Source organism: Jaculus jaculus, chromosome 18 (genome assembly GCF_020740685.1).
Source record: "Jaculus jaculus isolate mJacJac1 chromosome 18, mJacJac1.mat.Y.cur, whole genome shotgun sequence".
Lineage (NCBI taxonomy): Eukaryota > Metazoa > Chordata > Mammalia > Rodentia > Dipodidae > Jaculus > Jaculus jaculus.
In genome coordinates, this window is record NC_059119.1 from 15,556,415 (window position 1) to 15,581,174 (window position 24,760).

At 40.0% G+C, this 24,760-nt stretch overlaps 1 protein-coding gene across 2 annotated transcripts in view; it reads left to right on the forward strand.

Annotated features, from left to right (window-relative positions):
* Adk (adenosine kinase) overlaps nucleotides 1-24,760 on the forward strand; it is a 486,906-nt gene that overhangs the window by 322,418 nt on the left and 139,728 nt on the right. For both annotated transcript variants that reach the window (XM_004657950.3, XM_045137840.1), the window contains exon 7: nucleotides 15,695-15,865. In XM_004657950.3, coding sequence (XP_004658007.1) covers nucleotides 15,695-15,865 — 171 coding nt within the window. The remainder of the gene's footprint in view (nucleotides 1-15,694; nucleotides 15,866-24,760) is intronic.

Consider the following 24,760-nt stretch of genomic DNA (forward strand, 5'->3'; position numbering starts at 1 on the left):
TGGAGGCCCTGGCATGCCCATTCTTTCTCTCTCTCTCTCTCTCTCCCTCTTTCTCTGTCAAATAAATAAATAATTACAAAAAGTATTTAAGACTTGCAGTGTCCACTGTGGAGTATCTTCACTGGTGACTTCTCTTTCTCCCATTGAACTGCATGCAGAATGGCTTCTTCCAGCTTTCTGTCTGCTGGTCTACATGGAGGAGGTTATCAGCTCAGTTCCAGCAGGATTTTTCAGTGGCCTTGCAGCCCAAGTATGTGGAGATGTGGAGTCTTTAGCAATAGGGTCTTACCATTTTTTCCTGGTGGGAAACCAAGGGCCTCGGCAATGGCCTATAATGTTTTGGGGGCATCAGGGACCTCCCTGGCCAACAACTCACTGGAAGGTATCTTATCCCTGGCACTGAAAATTTTCTAGCAACAATCTATGGCATAAATGAGTAATTTTTTAAAGTACATCTCTTATGTTGTTTATTGCTTCTAAATTTGTTTGTTTTGCAGGGCTAAGTTTTATGCACATTAATAAATAAATACTCTATCACTGGCCCTTATCCCCAGCCCCTATGAATAACGTTTTATTATATTTGTATATATACGTAGTATCTGGTGCGTGTGTATGTGTGTGTGTGTGCATGTATTTAGCAGGTGCTACAGAGGTCAAAGGCAAATACCAGGTGTCCTCCATTACTTACCCACATACTTCCTTGAGACCAAGTCTTTGTGAATACACAACTGCAGTTTTCTTGATCCCCAGTGGCTCTGTGGACTCTGCTCCCAAAGGGCTGGGGTTATAGATGTGTATGGTGTCGTCCAGCTGTTCATGTGGGTGGTCCTGGGAAACTGGCTCAGGTCCTGATGCTCGTGGAAAGTGGTCTTACCCACTGAGCCATCTCCGCAGCCTAGAGTGTATGATTTCATGCTGTATGAGTCACCTCATCTCAATTTCTTAAAGAAACAGGCTAATTTAAAACTCAGTTGAACTTACAGGTTTTGAAATGAAAGATCCTCTGGAGGTATTCCAACCCAATCATCTATTGATTATATTTAAAAATAATTATTTATTTATCTATTTATGAGAGAATATGGCTGCACTGAGGTCTGTTGCCACTGCAAATGAACTTCAGATGTGTGTGCCACTTTGTACATCTAGCTCTTCATGAGCACTGGGGAATCAAAACTCAAAGCCAACAGGCTCTTTGCAAGCAAGTGTCTTTAACCACTGTGCTATCTCCCAACCCTTCTCTTTTTTAAACATGAGGGAATTAAGTTTATCATGTTGCACAGTATAGTCCAAAACCCAAACCTGGATTTTAAGGAATGCAGGTCCTAAAACATTGGCTTTTTACAAACCTGCTGAATCACATGCTATCTTGTTGGGTGCTATGGGTGGTGGTGTTGTCTTTGAAATTGGGTTTTACTTTGCAACCCTGACTGGCCTAAGGCTATCTTGAGCTTGCAGTAATCCTCCTACCTCTGCCTCCTGAATGCTAGACTTACAAGCTAATGTCACTACACTTGTCTATTATGTTGCTTTATAACAAATAAAGACAAGGAAACTTAACTTCCTTTGTACTACTTATTTTTTAAAAGGTGGTTATAAAACATGTTTAATAAAGTGATTTTCCATAAATAAGCCAGAACTTGAAGTTATATAGGCATGTTCAGCCAGGTGTGTGCATGCCTTTGTTCCCTGTGTTGGTGAGGCTGAGGTAGGAGGAGCTCTGTGAATATGAGATCAACCTGGTGCTATAAAGTGAGTTTTTGGTAAGCCTGTGCTAGAATGAGAACCTACCTTACCCCTCCCCCCCACAAAAAAAAAGAGGGAAGAAGAAGAATCCAGGCGTGGTGGCACCTTTAATCCCAGCACTTGAGAAGCATAGGTAGGAGCATCGATGTGAGTTTGAGGCCACCCTGAGACTACGTAGTGAATTCCAGATCAGCCTGAGCTAGAGTGAGACCCTACTTCAGAAAAAAAAATTTTTTTTAATTAAAAACAAAAAAAGACGAGGAAGCCAGGCATGGTGGCACACGCCTTTGATCCCAGCACTTGGGAGGTAGAGGTAGGAGGATTGTTGTAAGTTCGAGGCCACCCTGTGACTACATAGTGAATTCCAGGTCATCCTGGGCTAGAGTGAGACCCCACCTCGGCGGGGGGAAAAAAGGAGGAGGAGGAAAAAGAAAGTAGAGGAAACAGGAAGAGAGGAAAGAGGAAAGGGGAAGGAGAAGAAGGATATATATAATAAAGAGGCTAATAATTCAGGTTTGATTCCCCAGTACCCATGTAAAGCCAGATACACAAAGTGGCACATGCATTTGAAGTACGTTTGCAGCAGCTGGAAGCCCTGGCATGCCCTTTCTCTTATCTCTCTCTTTCTGTGCTTGCAAATAAATAAAGAAAAATATTTTTTCAATACTAGAGGTATGTTCCCTGTAACACCTTGACAGTCATATAAGGCCCGTGTGTGTACAAGATTTCTCTTTGGCGGGGGAGCACACAGTGAGGATTGAATTCAGGCCCTACTACATGTTAAGTAACTACTACTGCATTACATCCCTAGCACTGGCACCCTAAATTTCATGATTTTTTTATTCACAACCTCCATCCATATACATAATGCACAATGAACATAATCCCCTCCCACCATCTCCTAAATGTCCTCCCTCCAACTGGTGCATCTTATACTTTGATGTCTTTTTTCCCCCTCCTCTGCCATCCATGATGATAGAATACTAAGGGCCCAGTATTGAGCAGGTCTTGTGCAGGTAACAACAGTCACTATAAGATCATAAATGCATTGGCCATGTCATATCCAGAAGACCACATTCCCCAGCACTCCTAACCCATCCTCTGGCTTTTGCATTCTTTCTGCCACGATGTTTATTTACATTTTCTATGAAGAGTTGGCGGTAATGCGGAAAGATTACACCACTGCACAGGGTAGAGAAAACTGGTGCTGGGTGTTAGCATTTCCAAAATTGCTAGGTCATCCTGGTCGCGGACAGCTTTTCACTGGTTGTACGCAACTCTTCAGTCATCTTCTGTATCTTGTCAGGGCTCGTCTCTTCCCAAACCCATCCATGTTGCTCTCTAGAACACCTCCCTAATTTACTTCCTTTTCCTAAATACTCTGGATTGTAACCATGAGGGCCTTTAGCTTTCTTAAATAAAAGGCTTATGTCAAGGTATTTTCTTCAAATAGCATTACAGTACCCAAACTGTACACAGAGACACCCCAGGGTACTACAGAAAACCCATAAGATTGCTATGGGATATTTTGCATCAGTTTCAATATTAGGTTGTACTATATCCCTCTGGGATGGTGTAGAAATGGTTAATATGATTTTTAAAAAAATAAAAAAAAAACAATACTTCCTATAAATCTTTGCAGCAGAAAGGGAAGGACAGTATTAAGTTGGAATACAAGGCTTGCAGAGTTGTGCTAAGGCTCTATAAGTTCATATATTCCATTAACATGTTGTGTTATAACCTGAATTTTTTGTTTACTATTTTTCACTGTTGGTGTTTGGACCAACTTGATAAAAAACAGAACTGTTAGGCTGGATAGATAGATGGCTTAGCAGGTAAGGCACTTGCCTGCAAAGCCTAAGAATGCTGGTTTGAATCTCCAGGTCCCACATAGCCAGATGCAAAAGTGACACAAGTGTGCAGTGTTGCACAAACACACACAAGGGGCCACATGCACACAAGGGGGCATACGCATCTAGAATTCATTCACAGTAGCTGAAAGACCTTGGCATACCCATTCTCTCTCCCTTTCTCAAAATAAAATAAAGGGGCTGGAGAGATGGCTCAGTGGTTAACTGCTTGCCTGTGAAAGATCCCTGGTTCTAGTGCCCACATAAGTCAGATGCACAAGGTGGCACATGCATCTGGAGCTGGTTCGCTGTGGCTGGAGGCCCTGATATGCCCATTCTCTCTATATGTATCTGCCTCTTTCTCTCTTTCTCCCCTAAATAAATGAATAAACAACAAAAATTTTAAAAATTTAATTTAATTAATAAAAAACCCAGAACTGTTGGTATTGGATGGGATACCAAAAACAAACAAAATAATAAAGGTTATGTGAACTACAATGAGTTGTCTAACTCTAAAATAATTGTACTCTTCCATGAGTATATGAAAATGCATTGGTCTTTCGTGTTTCCTTTTTTTCAAAGTAGCATTCCTGTAACAGGACATTTCATAGAATCCCACTAAAAACTCAGTAAGTAGAATATTTTTTTAATTTTTTTTTGTTCATTTTTATTTATTTATTTGAGAATGACAGAGAGAAAGAGAGAGAGAGAGGGGCAGATAGAGAGAGAGAGAATGGGCACGCCAGGGCCTCCAGCCACTGCAAACGAACTCCAGACGCATGCGCCCCCTTGTGCATCTGGCTAACATGGGTCCTGGGGAATCAAGCCTCGAACTGTGGTCCTTAGGCTTCACAGGCAAGCACTTAACCACTAAGCCATCTCTCCAGCCATAAATAGAATATTTTTAAATTAGCTGCACACTCTGCTTTATGCTGTAGGGAACAAACAAGGAAAGGAAATCAAGGGTGCCCTTGCCCGTGAGGGTAAGACAAATGGAAGTTGCTTATTTTACTAATTAAAATGAGTATATTCTGTTATTTGATTTATATTGCCTGTTTTGGAGTTCCATAGAAGACTGAGTACATCTCAGTGGAAGTGCAAAATGTGGTGAAAGTTAGGTTTTTAAATAGGCCTTGAAATGGTGGCAAAATTCTGTAGGTAAAAGTAGTAGGCATTTCAAGTGGAGTGAAGTAAAAGACTCTGAACATTTATTTTGGAGGAAGCAAATGGTTCTCTATGATTGAAGTAAGGACATGTGTTGTAGAAACACAGAGGTTACAGCTGGCTTACTCTGCAAGTTGGAGTACTATTGTGGAGAGCTTTGAATGCTGGGGTGTGAGGCATTTGGATTTAATTTACTAGGAAAAGAAGAATGATTAGGATGATTAATCTGTCAGCGGGATATAGGATAATTAAATCAAGGAGAGAGAAGAGGCAGTGAGAGCTTGTAGAAAGTGAATGATGGATTTTGTTTTATGTATTTGTATTTCAAAGGATCCAAGTTAAAGAGCACATTTTTGTTTAGCATTGTAACTAACGGCTATAAAGTGGGACTTGCCATTCCTGGGGGAAGGCGGCTTTCAAATATTCTTGATATTTCTATGAGTATATTAGTACAATAGAAATTTGCATGAATTCATACTAGATGCTTTGTACCATATTAAATACTCGTTTAATTCTCACAACCTTGAGGTTTTATCATTCCCAGCATAAAGGTGAGAACAGTAATGCCTAGAGATGATAAATTGCTTAAAGTCTCAACATTATTAAATGTACTGCTTGGCAAGGTAAAAATAAGTACCAACAACATGGATGATAACTTGAGCCCACAGGTTCAAGACCAGCCAGGCAACATAGTGAAAGGAAGAGGAGAGGAGGGAAGAAAAAAGAGTGTGTTCATTTGTTTAAATTGCCGAGAAATGAGTTAATCCATCCCCTCAGGTTGTGTGGAGCCGTAGGCATCATTTGACATGGGCACAGCTCTTCTTATGTTTATTTTTCATATAATTCTTGTCCCCTAATACTAACATCTTGACACCCCGGGTACCTAACGTGTTTGACATATGGCCTCATATTTAAATGTGAGTTCTGGAAAACTGTATTGTTCGCATTTGTGTGTTTACATCACACATAATTAAAATTAGGAGCTGTATATACATATATCTTGTCCAATTTAATGCATATGTTTGTTCTTAGTTGCTTTTAATATCTGTACAGTAGTGTGTATTCACCACTTTCTCTTATATTTTCCTATGGAACAGGCTTCTAGAATGCCACATACTCTTGTTTTTAGCAAGGTGTGATAAATATCCATCTTTGTTTTCCCCCTAAAATGCATATTCCTTTGATGACATCTTTGTGCCTCTTGTTTTATGTCTTTTTTTTTCTTTGTTTGCTTTATTTTTGAAGCAATTATATACCCTAGAAGACCGACTTCTCTTTTAAGTTTTTTTTATTTTCATTTTTATTTATTTATCTGAGAGCAACAGAGAGAGAAAGAGGCAGAGAGAGAGAGAATGGGCATACCAGTAGCCTCCAGCCGCTACATACAAACTCCAGATGCATGCGCCCCCTTGTGCATCTGGCTAACGTGGGCCCTGGGGAATCGAGCCTCGAACCAGGGTCCTTAGGCTTCACAGGCAAGCACTTAACCACTAAGCCATCTCTCCATCCCAAGACTGACTTCTTTATTCATGGTATAGTTGTGGTTGCCGGTACTTTAACCCTAAGAAAGATGTCAAATATGTGTAGAATGGGAGATGGCCTTTGTACTTTCAAGAGGAGCCACATTGGCAGGAAGATCTCAGTGAATCATTCTCCCTTCCTTTGATGCATGGCGTTCAGCCAGTGATGACATAAACTTTACAGTACTCACTAGTATATTTGCACTAGCTTTCTTTCTTTTTAGTAATTCCGTGGCTGTCATTCATGTGAAATACTGCACATCACAATATCGTAATTGTAAATGATTTATACGTTATCTTAATGGTTGTCAAAGCCACTACTTTTCCTTACAAGCAGATATGAACTATGCTTTGTCATAATTTATATTTGATCTCCCCTACTACTACAAGGAAATATATTTCATACACCCTGGTAGATTCACAAAACATATAGGACCCATTAGGAGGAAGAAACATGCTATCTGGTTGTTCTGTTTGCTGCTTGTGGCTTCTAATTTATTCAGCCCCGTTCCAACTGATGTTACTATGGTACCTTACCTTTTGCACTGTAAACAGGATAATTATGCTCTTTAAAACAGACGGTGGTACATCTTGAGACACAGGCATCTGGTACACTCAGCCCTTCCCTCATCAGTGCCAGTCAGGGCTTCTGGAGGCTGCGTTGTCGCCCTCACCACCTTGTCTCAAACCACATCCTTCTCCGCCCTTTTGTTTCTCTCAGTAGTGATTGATATTTACTGAAGTCATTACTCTTACGCTTAGTTTGTTCCTTTTTTTTTTTTTAATTTTTATTTATTTATTTGAGAGTGACAGGCACAGAGAGAAAGACAGATAGAGGGAGAGAGAGAGAATGGGCGCGCCAGGGCCTCCAGCCACTGCAAACGAACTCCAGACGCGTGCGCCCCCTTGTGCATCTGGCTAACGTGGGACCTGGGGAACCGAGCCTCGAACCGGGGTCCTTAGGCTTCACAGGCAAGCGCTTAACCGCTAAGCCATCTCTCCAGCCCAGTTTGTTCCTTTTTGAGCCTTACCCACTGCAGTCATCTCTCTACTCTTGTTCTTGTGTATCGAATTACTCTTCTCATAATTTATGTGCATCTCCTCCTGTTTGCGTAGAGATTTTCTTCAACTGAACACAGTATTTCTGCTTTTTAAGCAATTTTATCAGAATGGCAACGTTACCAGGGGCTGTACAATAGCTTAGCAGTTAAGGCACTTGCCTGCAAAGCCAAACGACCCAGGTTCGATTCCCCAATGTAAAACAGATGTACAAGGTGGCACATGCATCTGGAGTTTGTTTGTGCTAGAGGCCCTGGCGCGACCATTCTCCCTCTCTCTCCCTCCCTCCCTCTGCCTCTCAAATAAAAATTTAGAAAAAAGCAACGTCATCAAATTTTTAGAAATAAAGAAAATGTAAGAAAAATATTTTATACTGCCTGTATCCACTTTGTGTCTTCATTTAAATTTATTGTTGTTTTTGCTTTTCGAGGTGGGGTGTCAGTTTAGCTCCAGCTGACCTGGAATTCACTATATAGTCTCAGGGTGGCATCGAACTCACACTGATCCTCCTACTCTGCCTCCAGAGTGCTGAGATTAAAGGCATGCGCCACCCTGCCTGGCCTTCATTTAAATTTAAATTATAGCCTGCATGGTTGTGCACATCTGTAATCCCAGTACGTAAAATGCTGAAGCAGGAGAATCACAGGAGTTCAAGGTAAGCTTGGGCCACATAGTGAGTTCCAGGTCAACCTGGGCTGCATACAGTATAGGTCCTTTTTGTCTCAAAAAAAAAAAAAAAAGTTACCTAAAATTATATCAAATGTAAAAGTCAAGTCCTAAATTCTTCTAGTTAGACTTCAATGATTAGTAACCAGCTGTAGAGTTTAAAGAGTATTCCTATTAGTAAACGTTCCCATTGTTCCATGTTTCAGATGAAAATAATATATACAACATACAGCTGAGTGTGTGTGTGTATTTACCTGTGTTTTGCATTATCCTTTTCTTTGCAAGCAGAGAAAGATAGAAGAGAGACAGACAGACATAATGAACACACCAGGGACTTCAGCCATCACAAACAGACTCCAGATGCATGTGCTACTTTGTGCACCTGGCTTTACGTAGGAACTGGGGGGGTCAACCCCAGGTTGTTAGGTTTTGATGGCAAGTGCCTAAACCCTCAGAGCCATCTCTCCAGCCTGTTGCATTATCTTTTTTTGTTCTTCTTGGTGGTGGTGGTGGTGGTTTTTCGAGGGAGGGTCTTGCTGTAGCCCAGGTTGACCTGGAATTCAGTATGTAGTCTCAGTGTGGCCTCGAACTCACGGTGATCCTCCTGCCTCTGCCTCCCAAGTGCTGTTAGTTACTTTTCTTCTTGTTGTAACATAATATAAAGCAGAAGCAATTTAAGGAGTTAGGATTTTTTTTATCTCACAGTTTCAGAGAGCTTTCAGCTTGTCATACAGGGAAGGCAGCAGCTGCTCCCATAGTGGCCCATTATAGTAAATGGAGAACACAGGCCAGAAGCAGAAGTGTGCACAGCTTTCAAAGGCCTGCCTCTAGTGACTTATTTCCACCATCTGGGCCTCATGTCTCAAAGGTTCTACAACGTCCCAAAATAGCACCACCACCTGGAGACCAAATGTTCAGACACATAAGCCTATGGGGAACATTTCAGACTCAAGCCATAACAAGTAGACTCTGAGAGGTAGAATTACTGGGTCAGAGAGTATGAATTTGCTGAATGTTCCTTATGTGTGTTTTTAATTTTTTTTTTTTCCTAAAAAGAGCTGTCAGTTGCATACTCATCAGCAATTCCATTGAGTGTTTGCTTCAGGCTGGAAATACAGTTCATTGATGAATGCTTGCCTAGCGTGTATGAGGCTTTGGGTTCAATCTTAGCACTCCAGATGTGTGTATATATGTATATATTATGCATATTTTTTCATTTCACTTAGCCTTCTTCATCATTGAGTATTTGCATTGTTACTTCTTTGATAGAGAAGAATACTTATCAGTACATTAATTTACTACAAATTTTTTATTCAGTGTTCTTATCAGTTGATTGGTATCTGACTATCTATTTGAAACCTTTTTTTCAAGATTTTTGTTTGATTTGGTGTCTTTCATTTTTAATATTTTATTTATTTATTTATTTTATTTGAGAGAGGGAGAATGGGCATGTCAGGGCCTCCAGCCACTGCAAACAAACTCCATACACATGCACCCCTTTGTGCATCTGGCTTACGGGTCCTGGGGAATCGAGCCAGGGTCCTTAGGCTTCACAGTCAAACGCCTTAACTGCTAAGCCATTCCCCCAGCCCTGGGGTCTTTTAAAATATCTTTTACTTATTTGAGAGAGAGAGAGAGTTTGCTGCTTCTTTCCTCCTCAGTTTGGAAGAAAAGTGCTGGGCTGGAGAGATGGCTTAGTGGTTAAGGCACTTGCCTGGAAAGCCAAAGGACCTGATGGAGAGAGAGAATGGGCATGCCAGGGCCTCTAGCCACTGCAAATGAACTCCATATGCATGCATCACCTTGTGCATCTGGCTTACATGGGTTCTGGAGATTCAAACCTGGATCCTTAGGCTTCACAGGCAAGCGCCTTAATTGCTAAGCCATGTCTCCAGCCCCAGTACCTACTTTTTATTTATAAGCAAGCTTCAATGGGTTGCAAACTCAATATACAACCACTGCATATGATTTGTATTTATGTTTATATGAGGAGTAGATAGACCCAAATCAGTTAACTTGGTCTTAAATATTATAAAATAATACCACATTATTCTTCCTTATTACATTCTATTTGTGTTTGTTATAGCATATCCCTAATTGATAATTATAGTCATAATTATGCTGCATAGCTCCATTTCCTGTTGTGTTGTGTTGTGTTTTGAACAGATTCTCAAGTAACCCAAGCTGGCCTCAAAGAAGCCATGTAGCTGCAGATGAATTTCTACCCCTGATACCCCACCTTGGCCTCCCAAGTGTTGGGATTATAGGAATGCACCACCACACCCAGCTGTTGTATTCTTTGGAATAACTATAGACTTGTACTTCCAAGAATTATAAACCCTTTCAAAAAGTTTATGCTCTTAAGTAAGGACAATTAAGAAGAATCCCAAGGGGCGTGGAAGATGGCTCAGCAGCAATTGAAGTTGAAGCTCTTGCTTGCAAAGCCTGTGGCCTCAATTCTCAAACCATCCACATAAGCCAGACCCAAAAGGTGGCTCAAGAATGTGGTCATTTGCAGCAGCAAGAGACCCTAGATCATTCATACACACACACTACAAATAAAAACTAAAATAAATATGTGAAAATTCCCAATAATCATCCTGAATTAAGATAAATTATTTTCCTTTTCTTTTAGTATAGTAAATACTTTTGTTTATAATAAATAGCCCCTGTGTTTAAACTACCCTGACAAACCCACAGCTTTGTTGAGATATCTAAGCATTAAGACTTGGCTAAAATGGTCTTTGGTTTTACCTGGTCTTTCCCTACCACTCCTATCTCTGCTTTCTTGTTTCATTTTTCCATTGTAATGAATGAAATAGCTCACTTTATTCTAAATTCTCATGAATGCTGCTCAGTCTGTAAAGATGCCTGCTTTAGGTTGCTTACAAGGATGGGCTAACCAAATAAGATGAAATTCTTAATTAGAATATTACAGGATGTTGTTGGTCATGTTGAGTGTTTTTCTCAAGTATAGATATGTAAACTGTTGGCTTGTTTTTATTACAAACTTTACATGTCGGGCGGAGGGGGAGCTCCTTTTTGCAATGTTATTGTTTTTTATTCTGGGGGATACTGTAGTCTGGAACACGTTTCCTAGCAAAGGTTATAAATCTGGGAAGAAAAATTATGGTTGGCATGAATTTTAACAGCCTTTACAATCTAACAGAGCACAAATCCCAAATTGTTTAAATTCTAAATATTTACTTTAAATATAGGAGAACATTTTAAAATAGAATTAATTTAAATCGTGAATTTACTACTTATTTAAAAACTAGTGGTTTCTTTTGCCTGTTCTTTATAAAATTAACAAAATTGAAGCTATACTATCCATATTACAATCCTCTTGTGTTACATTTTAAAATAAAGCACACAACATACACATATTTGGAATCAGGCCAGATTTAGACTCCAGAGGCATACTGTTCTGTACCTTAAATTACAATCAGATGTGTTTGAGCACAGATCAAATTTTCAGTCTGAAGTTGTTGAGAAGCCTAATTATTTGACCAGGTTACTATTTATATAGACCATTCTGTGGCTGTCTGTGGTTAATCCACAGCTGGCAGAATGCTAGCTCTGGGAGGTTTCTGTTTCATGCTGCAACAGTTTGGAGAGAAACAAGAGGGTAAAGCTTTAAACTCTTCTCATTAAATAAAAGACTAAAAAGCAAGAACATCATACTACTATGGAGACAGATGCTATATAAACTGCTCCTTTTAGTTCTCTAAGTGACAGAAATAGCAAAAAAAAAGAAAAAAAATCAGCTTGGATGTTCATAGTTTTCTAGTGACATTTGACTAAAAAAGAAAGGTTGAAAATGTATAAAATGATACCTAAACATGTTACCTTTTAGAACAACTCCACTTTGTTTAAAATTAATGGTTTTGACTTTTTAAATTTCATTTGCAAGGAGAGGGAGGTAGAGATGATAGAAGATGGTATGACAGGGCCTCTTGCCACTACATACTCCAGATGCATGCGCCACTTTGTGCATCTGGCTTTGCTTGGGTACTGGGGAATTGAACCCAGGCCAGCATATCTTGCAAGCAAGTACCTTTAACTAGTGAGTGCTCTCCCCAGCCTTTTTAAAAAAATATTTTATTTATTATTTATTTGTAAGCAGAGAAAGAGGCTGAGAAAATGGGTGCACCAGGTCGTTCTGTCACTATTAATAGTCCAGATGCATGTTCCAGTTTGTGCATCTGGCTTTATGTGGGTACTGGTGACTTGAGCCCAGGTAATCAGGCTTTGTAAACAAGTACTTTTAACCACGGAGCCATCTCTCTAGCCCTGTTTTGGATTTTTAAATGAGAAACCTTTTTTTTTTTTCATTTTTTATTATTAGAGATGGACATATTTTGTATGTAAACATCACATGTTGGTACCATCCTTTCCCTCCTCCCTGCCTCTTTTCTGAAGAGGCCTTCCTCATTGGGGTGCAGGTCAACCCCATGTGGTAAATGAGAAACCATTATATTATTATGCCATGATAACATTTTGTTAGTATTTCATACAATAATGTGATAAAATAAAAGTATTTAAAGAAGAAAAATAATACCTTTTTTCACCCATTTCAAGGGCCATAGCTAACATGCAATACAGAAAACTTATAACAAAATTTTTTGTGGGCTGGAGAGATGGCTTAGCAGTTAAGTGCTTGCCTGTGAAGCCTAAGGACCCCGGTTCGAGGCTCGGTTCCCCAGGTCTCACGTTAGCCAGATGCACAAGGGGGCACACGCGTCTGGAGTTCATTTGCAGAGGCTGGAAGCCCTGGCCCGCCCATTCTCTCTCTCTCCCTCTATCTGTCTTTCTCCCTGTGTCTGTCGCTCTCAAATAAATAAATAAATAATGAACAAAAAATATTAAATTTTTTTTGTGACATGTGATCAGAAATTAAGACTCACGGACCTAGGAAAACCTTTATTTTTTTACACTGAATCTGATGAAATAAATGAATACATCACAGGGCAAGTCTATGATCTAATCTCTAGTGATAAACTATTCAGATTCCTCTTGTCCTCCAGGAGTGGGACAGGTACTTTGGAAGGAAAGGTCTTCTTATGACCTGCTGTCAGGTGAGGTAGGTCAGGTAATTATTTTCTGGGCAACTCTCACAGTTACACCTTCCTGCTGTAGTTTTCTCATTATTTTGGAATATCCTGTTTTGGTCCCCCACATGGTAATAGTTGTCTCAAGGTGCTTAACTACAGCAAACCCTCTCTTTCAAGACAGATCTTGGCCAGCAAAGAGGCCACCCACCTGGTAGGCATCTACTCATACATTACTGTGGTGGGGTTCACCTTCAGGCTCAGGTGAGCCAAGTAAGAGCTGATTGGTCTGGGCTAGGGGCTGGCTCGAGAAGAGGCCAGCCATGGTGCCAAGTTCTGGGGCTGAGTGTAGCCAATCACAATGTCAGGATCAGATTTAAATTCTAGAAAAGGGGACCTCCCTCCCAGGACGGGCTCAGGCTGTTCTTAGAAAAACAGGGCAGGGAACTCCTTTAGGCAAGAGATACAGAAGCCAGGTTCTCTGATCTCTAGCAAAGTGGAGACTACAGGGAAGACTTAGGGGCACTCGTGCCTTTATTCTCGGGGGCCCCAGTCACCCTAACTGCCGCAACGGGAGAGGTGGAGACAGATGGACTACTACAAATTTGAGTATAGCTGAGACTACATAATGAGTTCCAGGCTAGTCTGAGCTATACAATGTGAGAAACCCCCCAGGGGAAAAAAAATGTAATAATGCATACCTGTAAGCCAGCCCAGAGCGTGGAGAATGGAGAATTAAGACTTCAAGGTCATTCTTAATTGTTTAGTAAATTTGAAGCCAAATACACATATACACATTAAAAAGAAGAAAAAGATGCTGGTGTGGTGTCTCACACCTTTAATCCCAGGATTAAAGATTCACAGCAATTCTTCTACCTCTGCCCCTTGAGTGCTGGGATTAAAGGCATATGCCTGCCACCACGGCATGATCAATTTTGGTTCTCTCTCTCTCTCTCTTTTTTTTTTTTTTTTTTTTTTTTGGTTTTTTTGAGATAGAGTCTTACTCTATCCCAGGCTGACCTGGAATTCACTATGTAGTCTCACGGTAGCCTCGAACTCACAACGATCCTCCTACCTTTGCCTCCCAAGTGCTGGGATTAAAGGCTTGCGCCACCACGCCCCAGCCGCCTTCATCTTCTCTTTGTCTTTTTCTTTACTCACTTCTGTACCTTCCAGACCAGTTCTCTTCATAGGCATATGTAATTATCTCAGTGGTTTCCCTGTGATCTACAGAAAAAAAATTTTAAGGTTAAATTATGGGAATTTAATTTAGATACAAGTTTACCTTTCTTACTGTTTATGCCTTAACCTAATACTATAACCATATCTAGAAAGCGTTAATATAAATAGTAATATTAAGGCACATGTTTGCAAAATACATATTTTTTTAAATTATATATTTATTTGCACTCAGAGTGAGAGAGAATAGGCATATCAGGGTCACTTTATGCATCTGGCTTTACATGGATACTGGGTAATCAAACCTCACTCTTCAGGCTTTTTAGGCAAACATCTTAACCTCTGAGCCATCTATCCAGCCTGCAAAATATATTTTAATGAAATTTTATTAACTGCATTTAATTAATGGTATTTTAAATTTTTATTTATTTATTTATTTGAGAGCGACAGACACAGAGAGAAAGACAGATATAGGGAGAGAGAGAGAATGGGCACGCCAGGGCTTCCAGCCTCTGCAAACGAACTCCAGACGCGTGTGCCCCCTTGTGCATCTGGCTAACGTGGGACCTGGGGAACTGAGCCTCGAACCGGGGTCCTTAGGCTTCACAGGCAAGCACTTAACCGCTAAGCCATCTCTCCAGCCCAATTAATGGTATTTTAAAATACATCTTTTCTGACAGGAAACCTTCATTGTAACACTTTTTTCTATTGCATTTCTGAATTATTATTTGAACATTCTAATTCAGAACCACTATCATTTCTATAGTCCCAGCACTCAGGGCACTCTTCCGCCAGATTGGGTTTACACCAGGAACACTTGTCTCAAAAATTCAAAAGCAAGGCCGGGTGTGGTGGCACATGCCTTTAATCCCAGCACTTAGGAGTCAGACAGGTGTAGGAGGATTGCTAAGAGTTCGAGGTCAGCCTGAGCTAGAGAGTGAGACCCTACCTCGAAAAAAAAAATTTTTTTTTAAGCAAAATGAAGTAAATGTAGTTAAGACATTTTTATAGGTAATAAGTAAGTTCTAATCTTGACAAATTACTTTTTTAAATCACTTTTAAAAAGACAGACTTACTTGTAAGAAGCTAGAAGGATTCAGTCTGTCATCATTATTGTTTCTCTAATTTTTTTCTCTAATTTAAATATAATTACTTTCTTGATTGAAACCTCTTAAGCATTTTTATCTTTTGTAGATTTCCAAAATTCTTTGGTATTCAATATATATAACCTAATATGAATTTTTTTTATTCTCTGAAGTGATGGAATATATTAAGCATATAGTACTCATGATAAACTTCATTCTAGTTAAATTCAGCCATTTTCTGCTTTGGAATTTATAATTGCATTTTATATAGGCTTTGGTATTTTGTATAGGTTTATTTTATTCTCACTGAGAGTAATTTTGTGGAGATGACATTTCTAATTTTCCCTCCTTTTTTTTTTTTTCTCTTCTTTATCCAGGGCTTTTTTCTCACAGTCTCCCCAGAGTCAGTATTAAAAGTAGCTCAGCATGCTTCTGCAAACAACAGGATTTTCACCTTGAATCTGTCTGCGCCATTCATTAGTCAGTTCTACAAGGAAAGCTTGATGAAAGTTATGCCTTATGTTGACATCCTTTTTGGAAATGAAACGGTGAGTTACTTTTTAAAAATTTATTTATTAATTTTTATTAACAACTTCCATGATTATAAACAATATCCCATGGTAATGCCCTCTCTCCCCCACTTCCTCCTTTGAAACTCCATTCTCCATCATATCCCCTCCTCTCAATCAATCTCTCTTTTATTTTGATGTCATGATCTTTTCCTCCTGTTATGATGGTCTTCTGTAGGTAGTGTCAGGCACTGTGGGGTCAAGGAGATCCAGGCCATTTTGTGTCTGGAGGAGCATGTTGTTAGGAGTCCTATCCTTCCTTTGGCTCTTACATTCTTTCCGCCACCTCTTCCACATTAGACCCTGAGCCTTGGAAGGTATGGTAGAGATATTACAGTACTGAGCACTCTGGTCACTTCTTTCCAACACCATGATGCCTTCTGAGTCATCCCAAGGTCACTGCCATCTGAAAAGAGAAGGTTCTGTACCAAAAGTGAGAGTGGCATTAATATATGGGTATGAATATTAAGAGAAGTGCTTACTGAGCAGTTTGATGAGCATAGTATATACATTTAGCCAGATAGCAGCAGACGTTACATCCCTAGGGCTCATGACTACCCCTGTTGTAGGTTTTCAGTATCAGGGATGTGTTCCCTCCTATGAAGTGGGCCTCCAGTCCAATTAGGGCAGTTGATTTCCACCATGACAGATGTGCCACTATTGCACCCGTTGGCTCATTTGGCCTGGTTGGCAAAATATAAGGCTTGCAGTGTCCACTGTTGAGTGTCTTCATTGGTGATTTCTCTTTCTCCCATTGAACTACATGCAGAATGGCTTCTTCCAGCTTTCTGTCAGCTGGTCTACATGGAGGAGGTTATCAGCTCAGCGCCAGCAGGATTTCTCAGTGGCCTTGCAGCCCAAGTATGTGGAGTCTTCAACAGCAGGGTCTTACCATCTATTTCTTGGAGGATAAGGAAGTGGGCCAGGTGATAGACCTTAAGGCCCATTTTCTACAGCTAAGCCTCACCTCATAAAGGCTCTACAACTTCCCACAGCAACTCTACCAACTAGAGAGCAAGCATCTAAGCACATGAGCCTGAAGGGATGTTTTATACCCAGAGCATAGCAGTGATGTAATGGCAAGAAATTGTGGTGAAAGTCTTGAATTATTGGGTAGCTGCTAGAATTCTCACTTGATGAAAACCTAACTTTTAGATTTTTTCTTATTAGTAGCATTGTTTTCTGAAGGGTCAGGAAAGTAACTAGGAAATATACTATTTTTTTAAAAATTATTTATTTGAGAGAGTGAAAGAGGAAGAGAGAGAGAGAGAGAGAATGGGCGCACCAGGGCTTTCAATGCACTCCAGATGCATGTGCCATATTGTGCATCTGGCTTATGTGGGTCCTGGGGAATTGAACCAAGGTCTTTTGGCTTTGCAGGCAAGCACCTTAACCATGAAGCCACCTCGCCAGCCCCAGGAAATATACTATTTTAGTGAATAAATAACATGAAAGAATTGGTCATCAGTGTAGCTTTTTAAGAATAACAGGGGCTGGAGAGATGGCTTCGTGATTAAGGCGCTTGCTGCAAAGGAATTCCAGGTCAGCCTGGGCTAGAGTGAAACCCTAACTTGAAAAACTGAAAGAAAAAAAAAAAATGGTGGGGGACAGGACACAGATAAGGAATGGCGCTGCAAGTTTGGCAGTAACTTCGAATAGAAAAGAAAAGGCCCCAGAATTAGTTATATATATAGAAAATGCTAGTGATATCAACATTTCTTTGCTCTAACAGTACAAAATGGTTTAGGGGCTGGGGAGATGGCCCAACAGTTAAAGGTTTGCTTGTAAACCTTGCTGGCCTTGGTCCAATTCACCAGTTACCCACATAAAGCCAGTTGAGTATTTGTTTGTATTGACAAAAGGCCTTGACATGCCTACACATGTACCCGTACACACACGTGCATGCACATGTGCACACAGGTAAATAAAAATTTTTAGCTTGGAGTGGTGGCACACACCTTTAATCCCAGCACTCAGGAGGCAGAAGTTAGGAGGATTACTGTGAGTTCAAGGCCAGCATGAAACTATATAGTGAATTCCAGGTCAGCTTAGGTCAGAGTGAGACTGTACCTCAAAAAATAAAAATAAAAAAGTTTCTTTTTTCCTTTAGAATTATTTTATTAAATCATAAGTGTACAACAGCTTCTTAACTCTACACACGCACTTAAAATTTGTAAAGGAAAAATGTTATGTCTTATTACACCATGATCCTGGCTAATAGCTTTTCAAAACTTTGAGAAAAATCTTCAAAAAGGTTTCACATGTTTTTTAAGTATGTAAACACAACAAAACAAAAAACAATAAAAATTAATTGAAACTCTTTAAAATGAAACACTTCTGTGACTGGTGGATGACACAGGCCTAGAATCCCACATCTAGTTGTTAAGGAGGGAAGGTCACAAGGGTTTTTTTGTTTGTATTTTGCTTATTAGTTTCATTTATTTATTTGAAAGAGAGAGGCAGATATCGAGAGAGAGAACAGGCTTGCCAATGGCTTCTAACTGCTGCAAACAAACTCCAGACGTATGTTCTGCCATGTGCATCTGGCTTATATGGATACTGGGGAATTGAACCTGAGTGCTTAGGCTTCCCAGGCAAGTGCTTAACTGCTAAGCCACCTCTCCAGCCCAAGATCACAAGGCCAGCCTCCACTACCTATAATTTGTCACAAAAAAATGCATGTGAAAAAAGACACATATACAATGGAAGATAATATTTATAAATTATATGCCTGATAATATCCAGATACTTAATGACAACTAAACAAGAAAGCCAGTAAGCAATTTTTAGAAAATGGTCAGATACCCTGACTTAGGTCAGGCATGGTAGCACACGTCTTTAATCCCAGCACTCAGAAGACAGAAGTAGGAGTATTGCCATGAGTTCGAGACCACCCTAAGACTACATAGTAATTTCAGGTCAGCTTGGACTAGAATGAGACCCTACCTTGAAAAACAAAACAAAGAAACAAACAAACAAAAAAAAAAACCCTGACTTAATGGTCCTGTATTGCCATCTGAAAACTGAGGCAGAAAGATCACAAATTGAGGCCAGCCTGGGCTATATGTGCAGACCCTGTCTCAGGCACGCACACACAAATGTCCAATAAGCACATAGATTGTTCAATATCTCTAATCATTAGAGAAACACACAAAATCAAAATTAGATACCACTGCACACCTATTAGGATGATGAAGAAATTGGAACCCTTGTATATTGCTAGCAGGAATGTGAAATAATAGATCGGCTCTATAAAACCATTTGGCAGTTTGCCAAGAAGTTAAACATAGAATTATTATCATGTGATCTTTTAATAAGAAAAGTGTAGGAACTCGGAAATCTGTACACCAGTGTTTATGGCAACATTATTCACAATAGCCAAAGATGGACACAATTAACATTTTTTAAAAATCTCTTATAGAGCTGAAGAGATGGCTTAGCAATTAAAGCACTTGCCTACAAATCCTAAGGATTCAGGTTCAATCCCCCAGTTGCACAATGTGGCTCATGTGTCTGGAGTTGCTTTGCAGTGGCTAGAGGACCTGGTGTGCCCATTCTTTCCCTCCTTCTCCCCGCTCCCACTTTCAGCCTCTCAATTCCCCAGGACCCACATTAGCCAGATGCATAAGGGAGCACATGCTTCTGGAGTTTGTTTGCAGTGGCTGGAGGCCCTGGTGTGCCCATTCTCTCCCTTTCCCTCTCCTTCTCTTTCTCTTTTTCTCTCTCTCAAATAAATAAATAAAAACAAAATATTTAAAAATTATTCAGCCTTTAGCCCAGCATGGTGGCACACGCCTTTAATCCTAGCACTTGGGAGGCAGAGGTAGGAGGATCACCAAGAGTTCGAGGCTACTTTGAGATCATATATTGAATTCCAGATCAGCCTGGGTTAGAGTGAAACCTTACCTTGGGGGGGGGGGGAATTTATTCAGCCTAAAATACAGTTCCATTTGTGCTATAGTATGAATGAGTCATGAGAACAATAAGTTTTAAAAGCTAGACACATCATACAGCTACTGGATTTTCTTATAAGAATTATCCTTCGTGGATTTGATGGTATAGTCAGTGGTAGGGTTCCTGCTTGGTCTGCGTGAAGCCCTGGGTTCAATCCCAACAACACAAAAACGAAAAACAAGCTTGGCATGGTGACTCACACCTTCAAGGCAAGCACTAGAAAGACTGAGATCAGAGAATCGCCATGAGTTTAAGGCAGCCTTAGTTACAGAGTTTAATTCCAGGTCAGCCTTGGCTTATAGTGAGACCCTACCTCAAGAAAAAATAAAAGAAAAGAAAAGAAAGCAAAAAAAGAAGTGGACATTACTCTTTTCAGAAGTTACTTAGGCTAGGCAAATTGATAGATACAAACACTACAATAGTAGTGACTAAGAGCCAAGGATAGGAATAGAATATTGTCTAATAGGCACAGAGCTTCTGTTTGGAATGAAGAAATTCTGGAAATGGATGGTGGTGGTCATTATATAATACTATGACTGTGCTTAATGCACTGAATCACACACAGTGGTAAATTTTCTTACACAAAGTTTACCACGATTTGGGGGGGAAAAAAAAAAGATTGCCAGGTGGCACACACCTTTAATCCCAGCACTGGGAGGCAGAGATAGGAGGATCACTGTGAGTTCAAAGCCACCCTGAGGCTACATAGTGTGCTCCAGATCAGCCTGAGCTTGAGTGAGACCTTACCTCAAAAAACAAAAACAAAAACAAATTAAGAAAAGAAAAAAAAAAAAAAGATTGAGGGCTGGAGAGATGGCTTAGCGGTTAAGCACTTGCCTGTGAAGCCTGAGGACCCCTGTTCGAGGCTCGATTCCCCAGGTCTCACGTCAGCCAGATGCACAAGGGGGTCACATGTGCCTGGAGTTCGTTTGCAGTGCCTGGAGGCCCTGGTGCGCCCATTCTCTCTCTGTCTCTGTCTCTCTCTCTCTCTCTCTGTGCCACTCTTGAATAAATAAATTAAAATTAAAATTTTTTTTAAAAAGATTGATTCTGCAACTATTACATTGTATTAGCTGCAGTTGTAATCATTGAATAACTTATTGTTGCTTGCTTAGAAGACAGAGTGGCAAAAGTATAAGCTGCCTCATGTTGTGTTTGAAAAGCTTTTTTCTTTTCTTTTTTTTTTTTTTTTTTTTTTGGTATGAATCCTGATTGTTTTAGTTTATCTCTGCAGATATTTATGTAATGATGCCTATCAATTGCAAACCAATAAATGGTAGAAACAGGACAGCATGACACCTGTAGGTATGGATTATAAAAATCATAAAGAATGAATACAGGGTAATTAGGTGTGCTTGGTATTTTATTGAACCAAACCCAGAAGGTTTGCTGGTAAATAAATCCACTTTCTAGTGGAATGCGTCAGGGTTTACCCTGAGCTTTGCTCGAGTAAACTCCCAGAGATGGAGCTAAAGCTGTGTTTACATATAGTGCGAAGCAAATAATGCAACACCTTAGCAAACAGCAGGTAAATTGGGTGTCAGTGGACTGGAAAGATCAGCTGAGGGGATCAGCTCAACAGGGCTAATAAACAGTTTAGTATAAAAGGTAAGTAGATTAATATGTTTCATCTCTTTAAACACATTGCACCTTGTTCTCCTCCTTGAATAAATACTATAGTAATTATAATAAACTGCCTTAAATTGTCCAGTCTGGGAGAAAGAGCCATTTTAGTTATAAAATGCCATGAAGTATAGCATATATTTCTTAGGAATTATATACGTATTTATTTATGTGATTGCTTTATCTTTCTTCTCCCCCCCCCCCATTTTTTTTAAATTCTGTTTTGCCAAGTATGGTGGCTCATGCCTTTAATCCCAAACTCTCATCTCTGAGGAAAGAGGATGGCTGTGAATTTGAGGTCAGCCTAGACTAGTATAAGACTCTGACTCAAAAAAAACTCAAAAACTTTTTTACTAGGACAGGCATGGTGGCATACACCTTTAAAAATATCACAAGAAAACTATATACTAGTATCCCTTAAAAGCACAAACGCAAAAATCTTTAAAATAACTTACCAATGCAAACTTCACATTATATTAACAGGATAATTCAGGCAGAGGAGAGGGCTCAGTAGTTAAAGTCACTTGCTTGCGCAGCCTGACAGCCCAAGTTTGATTCCCCAGTATCCACATAAAGCCTGATGCAGAAAGTGGAGTTAGTTTGCAGTGATAAGAGGTTCCCTGGCATGTCCATTCCTGCCTCTCTTGCTTGCTGTTTTTGTCTGTCTCTTTCTGCTTGCAAAGAAATTAATTTTTAAAAATTAAAAAATAAGATAATTCATCATGACCAGGAATGCTGAATTGGTTTAACATTAGAAATATCTGCCAGACATGGTGGTGCACACCTTTAATCACAGCACTAGGGAGACAAAGATAGGAGGATCACTTTGAGGCCAGCCTGGGACTACAGAGTGAGTGTCAGGTCAGCCTAGGTAGAGTGAAACACTACCTTAAAAAAATGTCCATTAACATAATTCAATATATAAGACTAAGAGTTTAGAGGGTGCACCTAGCTTGCATATGTCCCTGGGTTTTATCCCCAGTACTACATTAGCGATGCCATAATCCCAAAGGAAAGGCAAGCAAAATGATCAGAAATTCAAGGTCATCATTGGCTACACAGTGAATGGGAGGCCAGCCTGGGGTACATTAGACCGTGTCTCAAAACACACAGACACACAGTCAACACACTAAAAGAGAAAACTCTGCCAGGCTTAATAGTGCACGCCTTTAATCCCAACACTTAGGAGGCAGAGGTAGGAGGATTGCCATGAGTTCAAGGCCACCTGAGACTACATAGTGAATTCTAGTCAGCCTGGCTGGAGTAAAACCCTAACTCAAAAAGCCAAAAAAAAAAAAAAAAAAAAAAAGAGAGAAAAGGAGAAAAATCTTAGGATCATTTCAATACATATATAAAAGCATTTGGGGCTGTTGAAATGACTCAGCAGTTAAGGCAGTTACCTGCAAAGCCTAATAACCCAGATTTGATTCCCCAGTACCCATGTAAAACTAGACGCACAAAGTAGCACATGCTTCTGAAATTAGTTGACAGTTGAGGCCCTAGCACACCCATTATCTGTCTTGTCTCTCCCTCTCTCTCTCTCTCTCCTCTCCTTGCAAATAAATAAACAAATATATTTTTAAATGTTTTAAAAATAAAAAGAGGGCTGGAGAGATGGCTTAGCAGTTAAGCGCTTGCCTGTGAAGCCTAAGGACCCCAGTTCAAGGCTCGATTCCCCAGGACCCACAATAGCCAGATGCACAAAGGGGGCGCACTCATCTGGAGTTCATTTGCAGTGGCTAGAAGCCCTGGCGTGCCCATTCTCTCTCCCTCTCTCCCTGTCTCCCTCTCTCTCTGTCACTCTCAATAAATAAAAATGAACAACAAAAAAAAATAAAAAGAATTAAAACATTTGGCAAAGGGCTGGAGAGTTGGCTTAGTGGTTAAGGCATTTGCCTGTGAAGCCAAATGACACAGGTTCGTTTCCCCAGGACCCACATCCAGATGCACAAGCAGGTGTAAAGTTCATTCATAGTGGCTGAAGGACCTGGAGCACCCATTCTCTCTACCTTCCTCTCTTTCTTTCTTCCTCAAATAAATAAAAATAAAATAAAAATATTTTCAAAAAGCTATTAGAATTGAAAGTGAGTTTTGTCAAATTGTAGAATACAAAATAAAATTTAAAAACTAATTTTGGAAGCCAGGTGTGGTGGCGCTGCACGCCTTTAATCCCAGCACTCGGGAGGCAGAGGTAGGCGGATTACCATGAGTTCGAGGCCACCCTGAGACTCCATAGTGAATTCCAGGTCAGCCTCGGCTAGAGTGAGACCCTACCTCGGAAAACAACAACAAAAAACAAAAAAACAAAAACTAATTTTGGAGCTGGTGATATTGTTCAGCAGTTAAAGGCAGTTGTCTGCAAAGCCTCATGGCCTGGGTTCAGTTCTCCACTACCCACATAAAGGCACATATACAAAGTGGTGCATGCATCTGGAAGTTACTTTCTGTGGCAAGAGACCCTGATGCTCTTATTATTATTATACTCATATTCTCTCTCCTCTTCTCCCGCCCGTCCTCGCTGTCCCCCCTCCTTCCCTCGCTCCCTCCCCCCCGCAAATAAATTAATTAATTACAAAAAAAAATCTTACTGAAAAGCTACTGCTTTCTTGGCAATGTGACATTGAGATAAAATAAACGCAAGTCTTAAGAACAAGAAGAGGAGTCTAGGAATAGACTTAGTTATGATTTTCAGCAAAGTATCTGAGATAATTTCATGGAGAACTAATACAGTAATCCTTTTAGCAACCCATACTGGAACAATTGGTTATCCACATCCCAAAGAAAGCACCTATTTATATAGCATGCAACTGCCCAGCCATTAAGATGTCTGGAATTAACAAGTGTGACCACACCAAATATTGATAATGCTATGGAATTACTAGCACTGTCTGATTCTTCTAACAAAAATGAAAAATGGAATAGCCACTCAAAAATGATTTTCTTATTTTTCACAAAGTTAGATTCTACTCAACCAAATGATGTAGGACCATACTCCTAGGTATTCACCCAACAGAAATGAAAGCATATGTTCATATAAAGTCATGTGCAAGTGTTCACAACAGCTTTATTTGTTATAGCCAAAGCCTGGGAGAAATGGAGACTACATAAACAAATTGCAGTATACCCATAGAGTAAAATACATTTAAAGTATTAGAGAAGCTAGTCATTGGTAAGAAATGAGTCAATAGTATGAATGAAGCTTGGAGGATTTATGCTGCTTCCGCAATTAAAAATCTTTGGTAAACCAGATGTGGTACTTCATACCAATAATCCTGGCACTCAGAAAGCTAAGGCAGG